We start from the raw sequence: 25158 nt of genomic DNA, 5'->3' as shown, positions 1-25158 counted from the left end.
TTAAGACCCAAAATCAAGCTGGTAAAAGTGTAGCATCCTTTTGTGACAGCTGAGGAGCCTAACAAAGACATTTGCCTAGATAGGAAGCTATCCTTCATCATTTCAGCAAGCAAAGAGAAAAGCCATTAGCAGAGGCAGAATTATCTTAGACACCTGTTTTGAATCTGCTTCAGAATACAGAAACATAGGTATAGAAAAAAAAAAAAAAGGTAATTAAACCTGTGAAGTCCTACTTCATATAAGATAATGGAAATAGCCTTCACTCTCCAAAACTCATAAAGGCCAGTATAATCTGATGCCTGTCTCATTCAAATAAAGAATCAATGAAGCAGTCATAGAATGCTTATCTTTGAGCCATTGCTTCCTGTTACCTTATCCAAGAGAACTAAATAAGGATACAGCATTTACTTTGTGAAGTGGTCATTTATAAATCAGTTAAATGTTAGGAAACATTTACCAAAAATGTTTTACCAATTAACTCAATTTCAAAATAATTGCCCTGCAGTCTACCCCATGCCTCCCTGAAATGATTATCTGATTGGGCAGATTATAGGTTTCAGATAGTAAAACTATACCCACTTATGTATGTGCATAGGCTTGTCTTTCCATTTGGAAGGAAAAGATGCACCAGTTATCTGATCACTAAAACACAAGCTTAAAAGATGAGAAGGACATAACCCTGCTGGAAATTTTTAACCCCACTGGAAATTGTTCTTTGTCACCAAGACTGTGGGGATGCATAAAAATGAATTTCCTAACAGTGCCTTGGATCTTTAAGCCAGAGGCCTGAGATCTTCTACCAACTGTGTGTGTGAGCATGTTTTAAGTCATGACTTCTCCTTATCTGTGGTTCCTCAGAAAATGCCACTTTGTGTTGCTTTCTTTCTAAAAAAAAAACAAAAAAAAAATCGAATAGGTGAGAAAAAGAAATTATCCAAGCTTGGCTAGTCAGTCTTAAAGTTGCTTATATTATTATTTCTTAAGAGGATCTGAAGTAACTTCCAGATATTCTTAATGAAAACTAGCAAATGCCTGTTGATTCTTCCCCAGGTTGTTGGAGGCAACACCCAACTCCTAATCTAGGCTCTTTTCCCTCATATTCTATTAAGTTATAAAGGATTCAACTTCTGGAGTGCCTGGGTGGCTCAGTCAGTTAAGCATCTGACTTTGGCTCAGGTCATGATCTCACAGCTTGTGGGTTCGAGCCCCACATCAGACTGTGCTGACAGCTCAGAGCCTGAAGCCTGCTTCAGATTCTGTGTCTCCCTCTCTCTGCCCTTCCCCAATCACGCTCTCTCTCTCCTTCAAAAATAAGTGAACATTAAAAAAAACACACACACAAAAAAAACAGAGAGATTCAACTTCCACTTCTAGCAGGCAGGAGAAAACATTCATTTAAGCCTTTTTCTCCCCCTTAGTTTGTCTATGAACAATGCCTAACATATTAGTATTTAAGACTAGTTAGTGAAAGCAGTAGCTCTGTTAAAAGACCAAGAGTAAGGGGGAAGATTTAGAATGCTTCCATTTGACCCATAAGCGATCACAGCAACTACAAATTCCTAATTAGTGAACACAATGGTCTTTCTTCAATTAACTCCAGAGCATTTTGTCCTTCACCAAATGTGGTTTGGGAGACAATCTTCAGGCAATTGGCTTTAGATCCCCAAAAATATGAAATGATGAAGCACCACAAAAAAATTGGGGTCTCTGTACAAAACCCTGATGACAGGAACTGATACTTCCTCAACAAGGTTGGTCCCAATCCAAAAGCTGAAGAATGTCTCCAAACATGGAGTGTCGTTTGGGGCTTGGGGTTGTTGTTGGTTTTTTGGGTTGGGCCAGAAGTCTCAGAAAAATGCCCTCAAGCTAAATCAATAACTTAAGCTTTTCCTTTCTGAATTTTCTTTCATTCTTCACAATCTGGTCTGTGTGGTTGGGAGCCAAAGCAATTCATTAAAGACATGAGGAAAGAACAATAAGTGGGGAGAGCATTAAAGAAAAGAGTTCCCCACCCTCCAAGATTTCCTGATTTGACTCCAAAAGCACATTCTGATACAATTGAAAAATATGTGCCCTAAATTGGGGTTTCCTATTGAAACCCAGTGGTGACCTGCGGCTGCTGGGACTTATTGACATTTGAACAGCAAACTGAAGAGAATTGAGGCAAAAAAAGAAAAATCTTCCCACAATTTTTTTTTTTTTTATTCTTGTCCTCACAAAAGAGCTTGGAAACAGAGTTAGGGGATTCAAACAAATACTAAAAGGCCTTGGGTTTGTTTTCCTCTTGGCTGAGCCAACTTGCTCATCAGGTCCAGATATTTGGAAAATTTGATTTATTGGAAGCTCTATTCCTCCCATGGCTTACTTATAGCTTCACAAAAAAATATAAAAAAAATTTAACCAATTCATTCTTCTTCCACCATTGCATGAATTGTATTACACAAGTTACAAGTAAAAATTGATACATCTTCATGTGAGCCCATGGTACATTGCTTTCTGTAAGTACAGATTCACAAGTGGAGATTTAGCAATTATTACAACATAACAGCTAACATATTGAGCACTGGTAAAAGCTAGATACTTTATGAACTATTTTTCATGCATTATTTCATTATTCCTAAAAACAATGTTACTAGGTACATGCTATTATTAATTCCACTTTACAAGTGAGGTAAACAAAGGCCCAGCAAGAGTATGCAGTACAGTCAGTATTCAAACACTGAGCTGCCTTTCTTGTCAAAGCTGTTTGGAAGAGATTCTGAGTATAAGAAGATGGCAGATGATACTGTTCAGAGCTGGCTGGGAAACCACAAATGGCCATGTGACTACACCCAGAGGTCAAGGAGAGGAAGATGAGAACTCTCTCAGTGAATGCCTTGCTGCAGCGTATACTTCAAACACACACTCCCTCCCAATTAACCTTGCAGCCCTGTGACCTCCTCCATTCCACTGCTTCTAGGCTTCTCTCTGCTTCCTGGTGGAGGCCAACCTCAAGAACCTACCTGCCTTCTCCTTGGAGCCTTTGGGCAGTCCTTGCTGAGAATATGCTCCCAAACCGCTGTTTGAAACTTACCGCTTTCTGTGCAACCTGTCCCATATGGGCCCAGTGCTAAACTGTTAGTTTTTATTTCCACTCTTTTAGAATTTTATTATGTATAGCAAATGAAAAAAATGCATTTTTATGGACTGGGCCATGATCAAAATGTTTTCTATAAAGATGAAAAAGAGCTGTATCTTCCTACAGCATCCCCTTACACACACACACAAAAAAAAAAAAAAAAAAAAAAAAAAAATCAGGATCTATCCCAAGAATCAGAGGAGCCTAAATGAACCTGAAGGACATTTAGTTTTCCCCTGTGAGACACATTCTGGCCATCCAAGGAAAGCAAGCCACCTGTCACCAAGTGAGAGGAAAGAACCCCAGGTAGAAAAGAAAGACACACAAGAAGAAAATGTAAAGATGTCTCTTATCTGTTTGGTATCTCAGGGGTTAAAGAGGAAGCCGTGTTTTGCAAGGCTTATGTTTGTTACTTTGAGATGCATGGGGCTTATAAATTGGACTTCTTTAGTACTTACTGGTTTCTGTGCCTCAGATCCCTGAATCCATGTGGCAATTAAAATCTGCTGGAGCCAAAACAGTGATTTCTTCCAGAAATATTTACTGAGGTCCTTTGAGCAAGGTTCTACTGTATACAGTGAAGGAAAAGCAAGTAAGACAGCAACAGCCTTCAAAGGGTGAACATGCCCATGAATACCCACACAGCAAGAAAGCACAGGAGAGGCCCAAGGAACCATGGAAACCAGAAAAAAAAGAAAGTCAAGGCCAGATGCATAGTGAAAAGGCATCACCACCTGTCCCAAGCAGGTCTGAAGAGAACTTATGCAGCTAGATACACACTGTGGAGTATGGCAGGTTGTTTAGCCAAGCACCTTATCCAAACTGAGCTGTAGCCATTTACTGGAAAGAGAAGAAATTTGGTAGAGGCAGTCTGCCACCTAAGATAAAATATGGACTTTTCAAGAGGACATCCCCAGTTCCTGCTCACTGTCCCTTCTAACAGAATGATGGACCACATGTGACAAGGCCAAAAGAAAAACTAGGAACTTTGCTTTATTTACCTATGAGTGAAGCATTCAGATACACATATTATAAAAGAGATACAAGGGACCAGAACTCTGGGCAAAAAAGAAATCTGCCCACTTCTCACACTCCTCCCCAAACCCCACCCCCACCCCGCCCCCATCCACACTCCGGTCAAAGTCACTCCTCCTCCCTTCTTCTACTCCTGTAATAGCCTCCCCTAGGCCCTCCCTACTTCTACCCCTGCCCCTGTAATCTATTTTCAATAGAGCAACCACAGTAATCCTTTTACAATTGTATTACTTTCCTATTGTTGTTCTAAGTAATCACCACAAACTCAGTTGCTTAAAACAACACGTTAGCTTATTAGCTCATTATTCTGTAGGAAGTCTGAAGATGGAGCTTACAGGGCTAAAATCAAGGTGTTTCATAAGGACTGAGCTCCTTCTAAAAGCTCTGGGGAGAAGCTGTTCCTTGCCTTTTACAGCTTCTAGAAGATGCTCACATTTCTTGGCTCGGGGCCACGTCACTCTGACCTATAACTTCCACTGTCACATCTCCTTCTCTGACTCTCCTGCCTCCCTCTTACAAGGACCCTTGTGATAACAGTGGGCCTACAGTGGGTATAAACCCAGACAATCATCCCATCTCAAGATCCTTAATCACATCTCCAAAGTTTCTTTTACCATGTAAGGTAACCTATTCACAGGTTCCAAGGATTAAGACATGGACATCTTTGGCAGCATTAATATGCCTGGCACAAGAATCATCTTCTTCTGCTCACAACGTCCAACATCCAATGCAAGAGAAAAGTAAGTTCTTACAATGGCCTTCAGAGCCCTGCTTGGTCTTCACATGACCATCCCGTTACCACCACCAAAGGCCAATAACCATGAAACTAAAGAAGCTTGAGCTACAGCTCACCTCACCTGCACTTTCCATTCTCAGACCCTGGGAGTGATTCTAGAAACGTGTTTGCTCAGAAAATCTTACCATTTCCCACAGTGTGGATGGGCCTTGAAGGCATTATGCTGAGTGAAATAACTCGGACTGAGAAAGACAAATACTGTATGATCTCATTTATATGTGGAACCTAAACAAACTCATAGAAAAACATCAGAATATTTGTGGTTATAGGGTGGGGCAGGGTGGTGGGGAGGCACTTTTGGTTATAAGTACTAGGGATGTAATGTACGACATGATGACTGTAACTAACACTGCTGGATGATATACGGTAAAGCTGTTAAGAGAGTAGATCCTGAGAGCTCTTATCACAAGAAAAATTTTCTCCCTTTCTTCTTTTCTTCTTTCTTTTTATTGTCTCTACATGACAAGATGGATGTCAGCCAAGCCTACTGTGGTAATCCTTTCACAATACATGTAACTCAAACCATCATGCTGTATGTCTTAAACTTACACAGTGGTGTAAGTCAATTATTACCTAATAAAACTGGAATAAAATTAATTTTTAATTTTTTTTGAATGTTTGTTTATTTTTGAGAGAGACAGAGCATGAGCAGGGGAGGGGCAGAGAGAGAGGGAGACACAGAATCTGAAGCAGGCTTCAGGCTCTGAGCTGTCAGCACAGAGCCTGACACAGGGCTCGAACTCACAAGCCATGAGATCATGACCTGAGCCAAAGTCGGACACTCAATCCACTGAGCCACCCAGGCACCCCAAAAGTAATTTTTAAATTAAAAAATAAATAAAAATGAAGGTGCAGTTTTTTATTTTGATTTGCAAAAATAAAATATTTTAGCCACAAAGGCTAAGATCATTGTCTCTTCCAGTCTAATTTCCCCCATCATACTTTGCCTTATGTCAGATGGCAGTAGGATCCAGATAAGAGGCTGTCAAGTTGGAAATGCATTGAGTTTGTGTTTACTGGAGTATATTGATGTGATACACCGTCAATTCTGTACAGAGTTAAGTCAGTAGTGGTCCCCCAGGGTAGGAATGGTGCTCAGGAATACTCCTGCTTCCGTGGGGACTCACCCAGTGTCTAACATGAAGATGCAGGGCCCAAGGTCACACAGCAATATGACCGTGTCCTACAGTACCTAGCAGCAGAATTATGTGGATCATGGAGGAGACAGGTTTGCAATACAGACACAGAAGTCAGACTGTGCAGAATTCTTCCAGCTATCACACATGTAAAATTGTATGTGAAAGATTTCATTTTCATCAACTCCTAATCAAAAGAGAATTTATCTCCTAGTAGTAGTATTAGGAATTTTCAAGTATCTAGTATTTTTGACACCATATATAATAAGCATACCATGTATTTTTTTCTATGGGATGGAATAAAATAAATTAAAATTTATTACAATTTCTGTGCTTATAGAACACAAGCCCATATGTAGCAGGACTACTCATGGCAAGTACATTTGTAGCAGCTCATATATGAAGCCATCAAGCTGAAAAGCTATTCTAAACCATCATAACTTTAACTAGAGGAAAAACTGAATTATCTTTCTAATGTTTCTATAGAAAATTATGTAATCAATAATGGTCCTGTAAGAGGCAATCAAAAATGGGGGGACAAAAATATAGGAAAAAAGTACTATAAAGTTGCATTGGACAGTGAATTAATGAAGGCATTAGGTTATTTTTCTGGATTTTGTGGTATGCGTGGGATTTTCAAATTTTCAAAATTGAAAATTGTAATTTATAGGGATTTATTTTGTTACTGTAAATAAATATTCTCTATTATACCTAATTTTGTATTTTGTATTCATTTAGGCCTAAAAAAACAAAACAAAAAAACAAAAAACCTGGGTCTAGCCCTGACAACCCTCCCCATTGTTCATTCAACTCCAGCCACAGTGGTCTTTGTTATTCCTTGAACACAACTAGGAACACACCCATCTCAAGGCCTTTGCACTTGCTATTCCTTCTACCTAGAATGCTTCTTCCAGATATCTTCCAGATATCCTCTCTCACTTCCTTCAAATCTTTGCTCAAATAGGTCTTCCTCAATGCAGCCTTCCCTGATTACCCCTTTTAAAACTGCATCCCCCTACCTGCCTCCTTAGTGCAAGAGGCAGCATGTCAGTCTCATAAAATTGAAGCCCCTCAAATGTACAAGATAATTTACTTTGTCACTGATTTTGCTGACCAGCTTTCTTCCTCTCCCCCCACAGAAATGTAAGCTCCACATAGACCGAAGGTTTTTTTCCTTTTTAAAACCTGTTTTGTTCACAGCTGTACCTGAAACTTCTGAAATAACGTCTGGCACATAATGGATGTTCAGTAAATACTTGTGAAAAGGCTGGATAGATGGACGGATAACTAAGTCAAAGAACTACCAAAGTTCTGATTATCATAAGACAACAACCACCAACATAGTCAACCAAGATCATTTCAGCCAAAAGCCCTGAAACATGATGTTTTAATTAGCTTATTCATATGAAGATAAATTTACAATCACAGTACACAATTTCAGGTAATAAGGGTACTTTTCTTTATAGAAAACACTATGTTGGGAATTACTTCATAAGCTTTAAGATTTTATTTCACCATCAAAAGAGTCCAGATTTCAAAGTTAAGCCCAGAAATAAAAATTATAATTTCCTTTAAATTAGGAAATTCTGTTTGAATTAATAGCAAACACAATATTACATGAGAATGAGGTCCACCAGGAGACTATAATTCAAATAGCACTTACAAAAACTACTCAAAATAATAACTATAACAGCTACCATTCACTAAGGGCTTACCATATGCCAAATATTGACTCAAACACTGAACCGAAGAAGTATCTAAGGTGTGGGTCTATGGAAGGGCTAAAAAAGCATTCTTTAAAATAAATTATTATAATTCTAAGGATAAAATTAAGGATTTTTCTTTTACAAAACCAAAGTATAACAATTAGAATATTACACACTTGGGAATGCTAAGTAATAAAGAAATGGAGAAGTGGAGCAAATGCATTTATAAATATGTTCTAAACCCACTAAGTATGTATGACATATGATTCTAAGTAGTATTTATAATTTTATTATTCCTGTAATGAGGTAGTTCACAGTAGACTTACTTTTGTGTACGTGTCATGGCTAAAGCTTAACCTTATTCTAACAGATGATACTGATTAACATATTCATTAACCACTATTTTCTTACCCAACCTCACTATTCATTTGCTTATTCCTTACTCATAGATCTTCCTGATATATTCAAATATGCATATAACTACTACAGAATAGTAATATTTAATGTAGTCTTCTGGTAAACTTATAAGACATTATTAAAAATGTGTTTTTCAGCTTCCCACTATAATGGAGTAACTTATGTCAGGATCAACCCATCTGTTAAGAACAACTATAACAGCTTGATGAAATATACAAAATGTTGGAAAATATAGAACAACAAAATCCGACAAAACTTGAAGGGCCAAGAACCAGCAGAAAAGAACAATGTATTGATGTAAACCTGATATTCTGTACCTTTCCCCTTAAGGAATTGCTAATTCCTCAGCTTCCCAAAGGTGAGATAAGACAATAATTAAAGCTCAGAATCTAGCTGGGAGGAGAAGCCTTGGTAACACTCTAGGTCTCCAGTTGACTTCTGAAGGACTGCATTCTAGGAGTAAGAACAAAAATAGACTAGACCTTATAAATACTGAAATACAGCCTCAAAGTATTTCAGTTCATGACTAGATAATCTGTTCCTTCTCTAAGTGTGTGTGAAAAGAAAAATAAATTCTCCTTGAAGAAGATAACATTATCCAGATCCTCTATAATTTTTTCATATGTAAGGCCTATACTTTAATAATAAATTATGAAGCATGGCAGGGGACAATAGCAAACTATTGGAAACAGGGAAAAAAGTAGAAAATAGAAACCAACCGACAGGTGATCTAGATATTAGAACTATCAGAGGTCGACTTTAAAATAATTGTGGTTAACATGTACATTAAAGTGGATGATAAAATGAATCATTTCCCTAGAAAACGAAATGGTACAATAAAAGAAACAAAAACTCAAGAATTTAAAAATATAACAATGTAAATTAAGCATTCAGTGTGAGTTTAACAGCAAATTAGACACAGCAGCAGCAAGGAATAATTGTAAACTAGTCATTAAAAATATAAACACTAAACATGGAAGGGAGAAAAAAGTTGAAAATATCAGCAAAAGCATAAACACATAAGATATCTGGCAAAAGGTCTACCATATGTATAACTGGACTTTCACAAACAAGAACTGAGAGAATAGGGAGTAATACCAATTTTTGATACTCAGATGAGAATTTTCCAAAACTCCAAAAGAAATCAAGCTGAAAATCTGAGAATCTCTGTGAATTCCAAACTAGATAAATACAAAGCAAACCATACCTAGGCACAGAATAATAAAAATACTGAAAGACAAAAAGACAATTTTTGAAGTAGCCAGAAGAAAAGACCTAGCATCCCAACAAAAGAGTCATAAGAATATCAGCTTACTTTTTAAAAGAATGAGTGGAGGTGTGAATGTAATGGACCAATACCTTTAAAGTGCCAGAAGACTACCAACCTAGAGTTCTATGCCCAGTAGAAATATTCATCCAAATATAAACGCAAAATAAGGATTTTTTCCTAATAAAAAGTGACTTAATTCACTACCAGTAGTTCCAAATTTAAAAAATAAATAAACAAAAGGAATTCTTTAGGCAAAAGGAAAATTATTCTGGACAGAATCACAGAAACGCAGGAAAATGAAAAAAAAAAAACAACTGAAAAAGTGTAAGTAAACCTAAGCAAAAAATGACCATATTGACAACAACAGACGTTATTTGTTACTGCTGTCTTGTTGATTTTAAAATATACAAAGAATTAAATACATGATATCAGTAACACAAAAAGTAGGTAAAGAGGTAAAATGTTCTAAATTCTTAAATGGCTCACAAAATGATAAAAGTACTATAAGTTAATTAAATAGATATGTCACAATCTTAAGAATAACCACAAAAAGAATATTACAGGAATGATAAGTAACAAGCTAATAGATGCTTGGAAATGGAATAATAGAAATATTGCAAATGCAAAGGCAGGCAACAAAAAAGAGAAAAGAAATGTAGAATAACAAATAGTAAGATAACTGATTTAAACAAATATATCAGTAATTATATTAACCACAAATGAACTAAATACTTAATTTAAAAGTCAAAATTTGTCAAACTATTTTTTTTTAATGTTTATTTTTTTGAGAGAGAAAGAGAATGAGAACGAGCAGGGGACAAGCAAAGAGAATCCCAAGCAGGCTCCACGTTGTCAACACTGAGCTCTGTGCAGGGCTCTATCTAATTCACATACCATGAGATCATGACCTGAACCAGAAACCAGTTGGATGCTGAGGCGCCTGGGTGGCTCAGTGGGTTAAGTGTCCTACTTCAGCTCAGGTCATGATCTTGCGGTTCATGAGTTTGAGCCCCACATTGGGCTCTGTGTTGACAGCTTGGAGCTTGCTTCAGATTCTGTGACTGCCTCTCTCTCTGCCCCTCCCCCACTTGCACTCTCTCAAAAATAAATAAGACATTAAAAAAAAAAGTTGTATGCTTAACCAACTGAGCCACCCAGATACCTCTGTCAAACTATTTTTTAAAAACACTATATGCTGTGTCTTAAATTTAAGAACATTAAAGCACTGAAAGTGAAAAGAAAAAATATATAACATGTAAACATTAATCAGAGGAAATCTGGTATCACTACATTAATCTCAGATAAAGTGGACTTTAATACAATAAGAATTACTGAAGATAAATAGGGACATTCCATAATAATAGAAGATTATTCTTCCAGGAATATGTAACTCTAAATTTGTATACATCTAATAATGTAACCTAGAAATATATAGAGCAAAAACTGACCAAACTAAAAGGAGAACGAGACAAATTTAAGAATAACGATACACTAAAATATGGCTGTGCTGGTTAATTTTACACTTGATCTTAGCCAAAAGGCCAAGAAGCGATTTGTGCTGGTTAATTTTAATATGTCAACTTGACTGGGCAATGGGATGCCTGGATATTTGGTCAAACATCATTCTCCATGTGTCTGTGAGGGCACTGATATGAAAAAGACCTTTAAACATTTGATGATCTTTAATGTAAACGGCAGAATAAATATTCTGTTATTCCAAACTACAGAACAGAAAGTACACTTAACAAGGATGTGAAATTCTAGTTAACATGTAGAATTTACTGCCCAGAGAATGATGTATCTTCTACATTACATGCCTGAACTACTATTAGAGTAAATATTCAAGGGGAAAAAAAATCAGCAACACTAGAGGAATAGATTGTCAGGTTGGAAGACAATGTGGACAAGATGACTGAAGATCCTTTTAATTCCCAAGTTTTATCATTCTGTACAACTTAAAGCTATATCAATAGAATTATTAGATCAAAGACAGTAGCAACTGGGAATAAAGTATAACATTAGGCAAGATGTCACGATAGGCACTGTAGATTTAAGAGTCATCTCCAAAGAAATAAGCAGAAGAAGAGGAGTACTCTGAGGAACACATTATACATAGAGAAAAGTATAGAACACTGAACCAGGGGAAATTTCCACCACTGAGGTCCAGTGAAGGAGACAGGGTCATAGCACGCTGAGAAGCAAGAATTTCCACAAGAATCATGAAGACCAGGAAAAAAGAGCATTCAAGGAGAAAATAGCCACCACCCCCCAAACCCATTGAGAAGTGATAAAGGATGTTGCTGAGGATCAGCCCTCTTTAGATAGTCTCCAGTGACTAGTGGTTCTTTAACAGCAGCCCAAGCTAGTCCACATCCTGAGTAATAAAACATCAGATTGCTCAAAGCCTACACAATACCACAATTGAAAAAACTTAGAGCAGCACACAATTTTGCAAAGTGTATGAGAGCCAGAAGACATTTCTTTTCTACACTTTCTATTTGCAACTGTGCACAGTGACTATAAAGGCAAAATTTTAAGTACATAGTGTACTCTCTATGGAGAAAAAAAGACTTCTATTTCAAAGAAATTTAAGCAAGACGTAAAAATCTAGAATGTAAATAGGACTAGGAACACTAACGCTGCTCCTCCTTCTCTTCCAGTTAAAAAACTGATGAACCTATGAATGGAAAGCTTATGCCCTGAAATACTTAGGATGAGCAGCAAAGATTTAGTCTCTGGATTAATTCTATCATCTTTTGCATAGAATTTTACTAAAGTGAAATGGAAGGAATTGGGAATTTCCCCCTCATCTCTAGTGGTACCAAATAAAATGTCCCATGTCCTGTTTCCTCTGGACACCAAAATGTTATTAAAACATACAGGAAAATTCATTAGAAAATCCTAACCCCAAAGTTATGAGAGTTTTTGCAAAACCAGCACTGTTCTTAGTGTATCATTGGTTAGTACTGATTATCACTTCATTCTAATGGCCTCGTTTTCAGTTAAACTAAGAAATTAGATGATTTTGAAAAAAATTTCATTTTCCTCAAATTATTATATTAAACAAAAACCAAGCTCAAACAACAACTATTACCTTCACAAGTATAACTGCAAAAGTACTTAAGAAAGAACTTTTGGATTTATCATTGTTCCATAAGGGATAAACGCAAGCAGAAATAACACTCTTTAAACACATATTAAAATATATACATGTACTTTTACATGCATTGATACGGTGCCACCAGGTAGTTTCCATGTCTTCTTTATCTTTATAATCAATCCTCTACCGCAGGACCAACCCACTACCTGATAAATAGTATATGATCACAATAATGCCTGAGAAGCAGAAGGATAAATTTCAGCCAAAAAAAAAAAAAAAAAGTACCTCCTTTGTAAGCACAAGAGATGCATTGCCTAGGGCCCACAATACTTTTAGGGACACATAAAAATGTTTAAATTTTAATTTATTTTAAAATTAGAAGAAAAAAATGAATATAGCAGTAATACATTATACTTGTCTTTATACACACAACTGTAAACTACAGTTTTTAATATTTTGTGGAGGAATGGGCCAACGAAACGTCAATGAAAGAAATAACGTGGGGGCACCTGGGTGGCTCAGTCGGTTAAGCGTCCGACTTCGGCTCAGGTTATGATCTCACGGTTGGTGAGTTCAAGCCCCGCGTCGGGCTCTGTGCGGACAGCTCAGAGCCTGGAGCCTGTTTCCGATTCTGTGTCTCCCTCTCTCTCTCTGACCTTCCCCCATTCATGCTCTGTCTCTCTCTGTCTCAAAAATAAATAAACGTTAAAAAAAAATTAAAAAAAAAGAAAGTAATAATGTGACCTGTCACACCCCATAAACATACTGAGCAAGGGCTTCCCTGTGGACTAATGCATGCTGGCTCCACAACCTCCTTGGTTCTTTGGAAACAAGAAAAGCTTTAGCTAGTTTAAAGAAAGCCTTTATTACCTAATTCTTTTCCTTCCTATGTTACCAAACTACATGAAATCTCAATTAAGAATTTTACACAAGAATAATGCTCTTCATAGGCTTTAAAATGATTTGTCTTGGGCCTCCCATATAAGCTATATGGAAAGGGTGAATTATCAAGAACAGAGAACTTCCAGGGAAGATGGTTCAGGAGGAGAACCCTAAGCTCATCTTGTCTCAGGGATACAAACTACATAACAGCCACATCAGTTTAAATAACCCAGAAACCACCACAAGTCTGGCACAACAAACTCTCCACAGCTAAATATAAAGAGGACACATCAAAGAGGGTAGAAGTGGGGAGACACAGTCAGGACCTCAACAGACCCATGGGCCTTTCCATGGAAGGAGTGACTCCACAGGTGCTGAGATTGGAATGGAACAGACCCTCACAACGGGCACCCCAGGCCCAGAGAATCCCCATAACATTTGGCAATGAAAACCAGAGGGGTGTAATTTTGCAAGTTATTTTAGCCATCAGAATTTAACACCTGGAACTTGAAAAGTCAGCTTGTTCTACTCTGGGAGAGTCAGGAGGGAGGACAATATGGAACTGAGTCCCTACCCTAAAACAGCGCAACAAACATTCCTGAGGACATGCATGAAGCACAGAAGCACCTGTTTGAAAAACGCCTGGAGTTTACAGGAAGGCTACTTATTTATAATCTCAGAGCATATACTGGAGAAACAGGGGTCCTTGGGAGATGCCTCAAGGAATAAAGAAGACAGTGGGCACCATTTCCCTCCCCTGCCCCTCAGTCTAGACAGAGACCTACAGGAACCAGCACAGCACCAACACTGGCTATCTAGCTTGCTAATAGCTGTGCCCTTCCCCAGCATTCTCCAGGGTCCAGACCTCACTTCCAGGTTCTCTCTCAAACACGACCCAGGCACAAACTTTGTTAACACCAGTGCCTGCCCCCAGTACTTATGTGGATCCACCCCCTCCAATATGCCCTTGGCCAGAGCCTACCCAAAATGGTGCCACAAACCTGGCAGTATGCAAGCATCCCCAACAGCGGCCAGCACCACTCCAAAAGGACTCCTGCCCCAGGGAGAGGGGAAGATAACCACACACCCCCATCCAACTGTGGCCCCAGCAGTGGGCTGGGGAAAGACATCAGGTCTGACTGCAGGCCCTGTCTACCAACAAAAGCTTCTAAGGGGACAACACAGGAAAAGCACCCTGCAGTTCGGTGCTACTGTATCTGTAGAAAATGCCTGACCTGACTCAAGCCCAAGGCAGCCCCAGACTGGCCCACTAACAACACAGTGACCAAACCCTGCCCACAACAGGCAAAGACGGCCATTGCAGACAACCGGAATAGAAGCAAACGTAGCTAGGCTACAACAGCATGGTGCACACAACACACATAGGAGATACCTCTGAAGCACCAGCTGCTGGTGAAGAAGGGGCACTGCATTGCAGGGCACTACAAGACCTCTTCTTCATGATGCCTCTACACATAGAAACACACAGAAACAGACACATTTACACAAAATGAGGAGATAGAGGATATGCTCCAAATGAAACAAGAGGACAGAATCACAGCAAGAGACCTAAACAAAATGAAGGTAAGTAAAATGCCTGATAGAGAATTTAAAGTAGTGGTCAGAAAGATACTCACTGGACCCAAGAAAGACTGAAAGACCTCAGTGAGACCTCCAACAAAGAGATAAAGAACATTAAAAGGAACCAGAGATACAGAACTCAATAACTGAAATTAAAAACGCACTAAATGAAACCAAAAATACACTAGATGGGGAATGAACAGTAGACTACAGGAAACAGAAGACTGGATCATGACCTGGAAGACAGAGTAATGGAAAATAATCCAGCTGAATAGGAGAGAGAAAAATTCATTTTTCTTTATTTTAGAGAGAGAGCACAAGTGAGGGAGAAGGATAGAGGGGGAGAGAGAGAGAGAGAGAGAGAGAGAGAGAGAGAGAGAGAGAGAGAGAATCTTAAGCAGTTTCCATGCTCAGCATGGATGGAGCCCAACACAGGTCTCAATCCCACAACCCTGGAATCATAACCTGAGCTGAAATCAAGAGTCAGATGCTCAAACAGCTAGCTACCTAGGTGCCCCCAAGAAGAAAAATAACTTTAAAAAAATGAAAATAGACTTAGGGAACTCAGCAACACCATCAAGCATAATAACATTTGCATTATAGGGACCCCAGAAGGAGAAAAGAGGCAAGGGGGCAGAAAATTCATTTCAAGAAATAATACCTGGAAAGTTCTCAAATCTTGGGGAGGAAACAGAATTCCAGATGCAGGAAGCACAGAGAGCCACCAACAAAAACCGACCCAAGAAGATGCACACCAAAACACATAGAAATTAAAATGGCAACAAGTAGTGACAATGAAAAAATTTGAAAAGCAGCAAGAGAAAAGTAAAATTACATACAAGGGAAACCCTGTAAGGCTATCAGATGATTTTCTGGCAGTAACTTTGCAGGCCAGAAGGGAGTGAAATGATTTATTCAAAGTGATGGAAGAAAAAACTGCAGCTAAAAATACTCTATCCAACAAGGCTATCATTCAGAATAGAAGGTTTCTCAGACAAACAAAAATTAAAGGAGTTCATGACCACTAAACCAGCCATTTGCTTGAATGGAAAGGAAAAACCATAAGTATGAATAAGAAAAGTAGGAAGCCCAAAAGAAAAAATAGGTGTATTTTTAAAAATCAGTCAAGAGATCACAAAATAAAAGGATATAAAGTATGACACCATATACCTGAAACCTGGGGAGGGAGAACACTAACGAATGGGTTCAAACTGAAGTGAACATCAACTTAATATAGACCACTATATGCCTAAAATGTCACATATAACCTAATAGTAACCACAAATAAAATACTGATAATATATATGCAAACAATAAGAGAAAGGAATCCAAGTGTATCACTAAGGAAAGCTAGTAAACCATGAGAGAAGACAGCAAGACAAGAAAGGAACAGAGAAAAACTACAAAAACCACCATACTAACAAAATGGCAAATAAGCACATACATATCAATGACTACTTTGAATTTAGGTAGACTAAATGTTCTAATCAAAAGAAACAGGATGACAGAATGGATTTAAAAAAAAAAAAAGCAAGCCCCATCTATATGCCACCTACAAGAGACTCATTTCAGACCTAAAGGCACCTGTAGATTCAAAGTGAAGGAATGGAGAAGCATTTATCATGCAGATGAAAGTGAAAAGAAAGCAGAGGTAGCAATACTTATATCAGACAAAATAAACTTTAAAACAAAGACTGTAATAAGAGACAAAGGAGGACACTATACAATCATAAAACAATCCAACAAGAAGATATAACAATTGTAAATATTTATGTACCTGACACAGGTGTACCCAAATACATAAAGCAGCTAATAACAAACATAAAGGAAGTAATCAACAGTAATACAGCAATATTAGGGGATTTTAACACCCCACTTACACCAATGGACAGATGATGCAAGCAGAAAATCAACAAGGAAAGAATGGCTTTGAATGATACACTGGACCCCATGTATCTAACATATATTCAGAACATTCCATTCTAAAACAGTAGAATATACATTCTTGTCAAGTCCACATAGAACATTCTCCAGATAGATCACATATTAGGCACAAATCAAGACTCAGGGCACCTGGGTGGCTAAGTCAGTTGAGCATCCAACTTCAGCTCAGGTCATGATCTCATGGTTTGCGAGTTCAAGCCCTGCATCAGGTTTGCTGCTGCCAGAGCAGAGCCCACTTCAGAACCTCTGCCCCCACCTCCCATCTCTGTTCCTTCCCTGATCTCACTCTCACTCTCTCAAAAATGAATAAGCGTTTATTTTTTTTAAAAAAGATTCAAGAAATTCAAAAAGATTGCAATCAAACCATGCATCTTTTCCAACCACAACACTATGAAACTAGAACTTAACCAGAAAAAAAAATCTGATAAGAGAATACCTGAAGGTAAATGACATGCTACTGAACAATGAATGAGTCAACAATCAAAGAGGGTATCAAAAAATACAGGGAACAAATGTAAATGAAAACACAATGGTCCAAAATCTTTGGGATGCAGCAAATCTGTTCTCAGAGGGATGCTTACAGCAATACAGGTCTGCTTAAGGAGCAAGAAATCTCAACTAAACAACCTAACCTCACACCTAAAGGAGCTAGAAATAGAAAGTAGAAAGAAAGAAATAGTAAAGATTAAAGAAGAAAAACAAAATAGAAACTAAAAAAAAAAAACAATAGAACACATCAAAACCAGGAGTTGGTTCTTCGAAAAGATCGATAAAACTGACACCACAGAAATACAAAAGATTATCAGAGAATATTATGAAAAAATTAGAGTCCAACAAATTGGACAACTTAGAAGAAATGGATACATTCCTAGAAACACATTACCTCCTGAAACTGAATCAGGAAGAAACAGAAAATTTGAATAGACCAATTACCAATAAGAAAATTGAATCAGTTGGCAAAAAACTCCCAAAAAACAAAAGTCTAGGATCAGACAGTTTCACAGGTGAATTCTATCTAACATTTAAAGAGGAGTTAGTAACTATTCTTCTCAAACTATTCCATAAAATAGAAGAGGAAGGAAAGTTTCCAAATTCATTCTATGAGGCCAGCATTACCCTGATACCAAAACCAGATAAAGACACCACAAAATAAGAGAACTACAAGCCAATATCTCTGATGAACATAGATGCAAAAATCCTCAACAAAATACTAGCAAACCAAATTTAACAATACATTTGAAAAATTGTACACCATGGTAAAGTAGATTTATTCCCAGAATGCAAAGGTAGTTCAATATCCACAAAGCAATCACTGTGATACATCACATTAGTAAAAGAAAGGATAGAAACAATCATTATACAATCATTATAATAGATGCAGAAAAAGCATTTGACAAAGTATAGCATCCATTCATGATTAATAAATAAAATAAAAAAACCTCTCAACAAGTTAGGTTTAGAGGAAACATACCTCAATGTAATAAAAACCCACAGCTAACATCATACTTGATGGTGAAAAACTGAGAGCTTTTGTCCAAGATCAGGAAGAAGACAAGGAGGTCCGCTGTCTCCACTTTTATTCAACATAGTACTACAAGTCCTAGTCACAACAGTAAGACATGAAACAAAACTATCCAAATTGGTAAAGAAGTAAAACTTCCACGATTTGTAGATGACATGATACTGTATGTAGAAAACCTTTAAAGACTCTACCAAAAAACTACCAGAAAGAACTATTAGAATTCATAAATAAATGAATTCAGTAAAATTGTAGGATACAAAATCAACATGCAGAAATCTGTAGCATTTCCATACACTACAAATGAAGTAGTAGCATATAGAAAAATTAAGAAAACAGTCCCATTTATAATTGCACCAAATACAATAAAATACCTAAGAATAAACTTAAGCAAGGAGGTAAAAGATCTGTACTCTGAACACTATAAAAAGTTGATGAAAGAAATTAAAGACAACACGAACAAATGAAAAAATTTTCTAAGCTCATGTTTTGGAGGAAGAAATATTGTTAAAATGTCCATAGCACCCAAAGAAATCTATACATTTAATACAATTTCTATCAAAATACCAACAGCATTTTTCCCAGAACTAGAACACCCAATCCTAAAATTTGTATGGAATGTCCCTAAGTGGCCAAAGCAGTCTTGAAAAAGAAAAAAACTGGAGGCATCACAATCCCAGATTTCAATATATACCACAAGGCTATAATACTCAAAACAGTATGGTACTGGCACAAAAAATACACACATAGAGTGGCTCAGTCAGTTAAGCATCTAACTCTTGATTTTGGCTCAGGTCATGATCTCACAGTTTCAGGAGTTCAAGCCCCATTTCTTGTTCTGCTCCGACAGTGCAGAGCCTGCTTCAGATTCTCCCTCTCTGTCTGCCCCTCCCCCATTTGCACTCTCTCTGTCTCTCTCAAACAAATAAACTTTATTTAAAAAAAACATAGACACATAGATCAATGGAACAGAATAGAAAACCCAGAAATAAACCTACGATTATATGGTCAATCAATTTTCAACAAAGGAGGCAAGAATATAAATGGCAAAAAGTCTGTTCGATAAATGGTGTTAGGAAAACCGGACACTACATGCAAAAAAAAAAGAAACTGGAACCGCTTTCTCATACCATACACAAAATAAACTCAAAATGGAGCAAGGACCTAAGTGTGAGGCCTGAAACCATAAAAATCCAAGAAGAGAGCACAGGCAGTAATTTCCTGGACATTAGCTGTAGCAATATTTTTCTAGATACGTCTCCTGAAGCAAGGGAGACAAAAGCAAAAATTAACTATTGGGACTACATCAAAATAAAAACCTTCTGCACAGCAAAGGAAACAATCAACAAAATTAAGTGACAACCAACTGAATGGAGGAAGAGATTTGCAAATGACATATCTGATAAAGGGTTAGTATCCAAAATATATAAAGAATTTATGCAACTCAACATGAAAATAATCCAATTAAAAAATGGTCAGAAGACATGAACAGATATTTCTCCAAAGAAGACATACAGATGGCCAACAGACACATGAAAAGATGCTCAACATCACTCATCATCAGGGAAATCCAACTCAAAACCACAATTAGATAGCGCCTCACACCTGTCAGAATGACTAACATCAAAAACACAAGATGGGGCGCCTGGGTGGCGCAGTTGGTTAGGCGTCCGACTTCAGCCAGGTCACAATCTCGCGGTCTGGGAGTTCGAGCCCCGCGTCAGGCTCTGGGCTGAGGGCTCAGAGCCTGGAGCCTGTTTCCGATTCTGTGTCTCCCTCTCTCTCTGCCCCTCCCCCGTTCATGCTCTGTCTCTCTCTGTCCCAAAAATAAATAAACGTTGAAAAAAAAAATTGAAAAAAATAAAAAAAATAAAAAAAATAAAAAAAACACAAGAAACAACAAGTGTGGAGAAAAGGAAACCTCATGTGGGTTTGGTGGGAATGCAAACTTGTGTAGCCACTGAGGAAAACAATATGGAGGTTCTTCAAAATATTAAAAATAGAATTACCCTATGACCCAGTAACTGCACTATTGGGTATTTAACTAAAGAATACAAAAACACTAATTTGAAGGGATATATGCACCCCTTTGTTTATTGCAGCAATATTTACAATAGCCAAATTATGGAAGCAGCCCAAGTGTTCTTTGGTAGATGAATGGATCAAGAAGAAATGGCGTGTGTGTGTGTGTGTGTGTGTGTGTGTGTGTGTGTGTGTGAATATTATTCAGCCATAAAAAAAATGGTATCCTGCCATTTGCAGAGACATGGGTAGAACCGGAAAGTATAATCCTAAGTAAAATAAACCAGAGAAAGATAAACACCTGGTAATTTCACTCATATGTGGAATTTAAGAAACAAATTTAAATGAACAAAGAAAAAGACAAACCAAAAACAGACTTTAACTAGACAGAACTGAAGGTTACCTGAGGGGAGGGGGAAAGAATGGGTGAAACAGACGAAGGGGATAAAGAGTACACTTAGGATGAGCACTGAGTAATGTATCCAATTGTTGAATCACTATACTGTATACGTGAAACAAATATAAAACTATATGTTAACTATACTGGAATTAAATTTTTTTTTTTAATTTTTTTTTTCAACGTTTATTTATTTGGGACAGAGAGAGACAGAGCATGAACGGGGGAGGGGCAGAGAGAGAGGGAGACACAGAATCGGAAACAGGCTCCAGGCTCTGAGCCATCAGCCCAGAGCCTGACGCGGGGCTCGAACTCCCGGACCGTGAGATCGTGACCTGGCTGAAGTCGGACGCTTAACCGACTGCGCCACCCAGGCACCCCTGGAATTAAAATTTTTAAAAAGAACAGAAAATAGGGGCACCTGGGTAGCTCAGTCGCTTAAGCATCCGACTTCAGCTTGGGTCGTGATCTCACAGTCTCTGAGTTCGAGCCCTGCATCAGGCTCTGTGCTGACAGCTCAGACCCTGGACCCTGCTTCAGATCTTCAGATTCTATGTCTCCCTATCTCTCTCTCTCTACCCCTTCCCCAGTCACACTCTCTCTCTCAAAAATAAACAAACACGAAAAAAAGGAAAAAAAGAACAGAAAATAGACTCAATCAGCTGGAATTCTTTACATCTTAAAGAATATGAGATTTATATGAATATGATAATAAACAATAAAGCATACATGACAAAATTTTTGTTTCCCCACAATACCATGTTTGGGCTTGTTATATTTTCATATACATCTCCAATGGCCCAAGCTTCCTGATGATGTTGTGAAAATTTACATAAATGCAAATACATTTTTACTAAATGTTGCAGACATTAAATATATCATTGAGGTAAAATACCACTTCTGTATGATTTTTTTCCCCTGACCACCCCGGGCTGATTAGAAGGTCTCTAGTCTGTGATCCTCTGGCAAATTCACTACTTGTAGTAATGTTTAACAATTCTTAAGTTATCATTGCTACTGTAAACAACTGTGTAAAGATACATGTATTTTACTGAATTGTAAAAAACCTACTTAAAGTCAAGAAAGAGTGGCACTTCCTAGCCTATCATAGGGGCTCAAAAAATGTTTCTTAACTGACTACATAGCAAATGAATACTTTAGGTTATAATAGCTCTCCAACCTATGACCAAATCTATACGAACTGATATAACCCAAAGATGCATCATTCCCAATCATGATGATGCAAAGGATGGTGTCAGCTTTCTCCAAAAATCTGCGCCAGAGAAGATACAGACCCAGATGTGTGGCCAAAACATTTAGCCTCATTACACAGAAATGACTATTGGTCGGTAAAATGAAATTCTATGTGAGGAAGATCAGAAAGTTGCATTCCTCATAAAAAACACTAGTTGTCCACTAAAAAACAAATTATCTATATGGTATTTGTGCCAAAAATGTACAATCCAAATATGTTTAGGAGTTGGACTGGACTTTTCCAGAATTCTATACAATGAAAAACTGTTCTAAATTTAGAAGAAAACAAAGGGACTAAAAGCCAAACACAATGTGTGAACATCCATTAGATACTCTACCAAAAATAAAAACCAGCTCTGAAAGATAGTATGTTTTAGGGACAAATGGAGAAATTGAAAAACAGAATCTATGTCATTAATTAAGTTATACTTTTTGGGTGTTGTGACAATCTTGTAGACAAGAATGTCCTTGTTGTTAGAAGATTTTCCAGGGATGCAAGGATGATTCAGTAGCCACAAATCAATCAGTGTGATACACCACATCAACAAAAATGAAGGATAAAATCAAATGATCATCTCAACAGTTACAGAAAAAGCATTCAACAAAATTTAACATTCATGATAAAAAAAAAAACTTCAGCAAAGTGGATACAGAGGGCACATATCTCAACATAATAAGGGCCATGTACAACAAACCCACAGCTAACATCATCCTCAGTGGTGAAAAGCTAAAAATGTTTCCTCTAAGACCAGGAGCAAGACAAGGATGTCCAATCTTGCCACTTTTATTCAACACAGTACTGGAAGTCCTAGCCACAGCAATCAAATAAGAAAAAGAAATTAAAGGCACTCAAATTGGTAAAGAAGAAGTAAAATTGTCACTATTTGCAGCTGACAATAAACAGTTGGGACTATATCAAACTAAGAGGCTTTTGCACAGTGAAGAAAACCATCAACAAAACAAAAAGGCAACCTACTGAGTGGGAGAAGATATCTGTCAATGATATATCTGGTAAGGGGTTAACATCCAAAATATTTAAAGAATTCATACAACTTGAGATTAAAAAAATCCAAGTAAAAATGGGAAGAGGACTTGAACAGACATTTTTCTAAAGACATACAGATGGCCAACAGACACATGAAAAGATGCTCAATATCACTAAGCATCAGGGAAATGCAAATCAAAACCACAATGAGATAGCATTTCACATCTGTCAGAATAGTAGAATCAAACAGACAAGAAATAAGAAGTGGTGGTGAGGATGTGGAGAACAGAGAACCCTCATATACTATTTGTGGAAAGGTCAATTGGTACAACCACTATGAAAAACAATATAGAGTTTCCTCAAAAGATTAAAAATAGAAATACCAGGGGTGCCTGGATGGCTCAGTTGGTTGAGCATCTGACTTTGGCTCAGATCATGATTTCACAGTTCATGGGTTTGAGCTCTGCATTGGGCTCTCTGCATCAGGGCGGAGCCCACTTTGGATTTCTCTCTGCACCCCCCCCCAACTCATGCTCTCTCTCTCTCTCTCAAAAATAAACATTAAAAAAAAAAAATAGAAGTACCATACCGTCCACCAATTCCACCTCTGGTTATTTACCCCCAAAAAACAAAAACTCTCATTCAAAAAGACATATGCACTCCTATGTTTATTGCAGCATTATTTACAATAGCAAAGATGGAAGCAGCCCAGTGCCTACCAACAGATGAATAAAGATATGCTACACACACACACACACACACACACACACACACACACACACACACACACACACTGGAATACTATTCAGTCATTAGAAAGAATGAAATCTTGCCATTTGGGACAACACGAATGGACCTAGATGGTATTAAGTTTACTGAAATACATCAGACAGAGGAAGACAAAACCGTATGATTTTACTTATATGTGGAATCTAAAAAAACAGATGAACAAACAAAGCAAAATAGAAACAGACTCATAAATACAGAGAACTGGTGGTCCCCAGAGGGAAGGGAGAGTTAAAAAGTACAAACTTCCAATTATAAAATAAGTCACAGAAATATGAATTGTTACATAGGGAAAATGGTAAATAATACCATAATAATTTTGCATGGTGACAGATGGTAATTACACTTACCACAATGAATATTTTGTAATATATATAAATGTCAAATCACTATGCTGTACACCTGAAACTAATATAATATTGTATGCCAACTATATTTCAGTTAAAAATAAATAATTTGGGGGGCACCTGGGGGGCTCAGTTGATTGAGCATCCAACTTCGGCTCAGGTCCTGATCTCGCAGTTTGTGAGTTTGAGCCCCGCATTGGGCTCTGTGCTGACAGCTCAGAGCCTGGAGCCTGCTTCGGATTCTGTGTCTCCTCCTCTCTCTGCCCCTCCCACATTCATGCTCTGTCTCTCTCTGTCTCTCAATAATAAATAAACATTTAAAAAAATTTTTTTAATCAATCAATAAATAAATAATTTGGGGGCACCTGGGTGACTCAGTCAGTTAAGCATCCAGCTTTTGAGTTTGGCTCAAGACATGATCTCATGGTTCTTGGTTTCGAGCCTTGCATCGGGCTCTGCACTGGCTGACAGTATGAAGCCTGCGGGGGAATCTCTCTCCAGCCCTCTCTTTCTGCCCCTCCCCCACTCACTCTATCACTCTGTCTCAAAATGAATAAATAAACTTTAAAATAAATAAATAAATATTTTTTTAAGAACACAAGGGAACTTTCTGGGGTGATAGAAATTTTCTGTATCTAGTTTTAGGGTAGTACAGACAGGTGTATACACAATTGTCAAAATGCATCAAACTGAATACTTAAGATTTGGCTATTTTTGTATATAAATTACACCTCTACAAAACAAAATGAAATGAGTTTAAAATGTAAAATAATAAAATTAAAATTAAAAGTCAGATTCACTTTGTGTCATCTGAAGAGCTCAACACTTACCAAGTGATTTCTTTTTACTGCAGAACATTATTG

At 37.6% G+C, this 25158-nt stretch overlaps 1 protein-coding gene across 9 annotated transcripts in view; it reads right to left on the bottom strand.

Moving 5' to 3' along the window:
• The window catches only part of ATP8B4 (ATPase phospholipid transporting 8B4 (putative)), a 279642-nt gene that overhangs the window by 218230 nt on the left and 36254 nt on the right, over positions 1–25158 (bottom strand). For 6 of the 9 annotated variants that reach the window (XM_045059334.1, XM_019832448.3, XM_019832446.3 and 3 more), the window contains one exon: positions 25126–25158. This exon is cut by the window's right edge. In XM_045059334.1, coding sequence (XP_044915269.1) covers positions 25126–25153 — 28 coding nt within the window. In that variant the 5' untranslated portion in view covers positions 25154–25158. Of the gene's footprint in view, positions 1–3637; positions 4093–25125 lie in introns of those variants that run through there. The other 3 variants (XM_045059338.1, XM_045059333.1, XM_045059336.1) reach the window with 3 other exon arrangements.

Source organism: Felis catus, chromosome B3 (genome assembly GCF_018350175.1).
Source record: "Felis catus isolate Fca126 chromosome B3, F.catus_Fca126_mat1.0, whole genome shotgun sequence".
Lineage (NCBI taxonomy): Eukaryota > Metazoa > Chordata > Mammalia > Carnivora > Felidae > Felis > Felis catus.
Note: the sequence above shows the minus strand (reverse complement) of the source record. Positions and strands in the feature narration are given on the sequence as shown.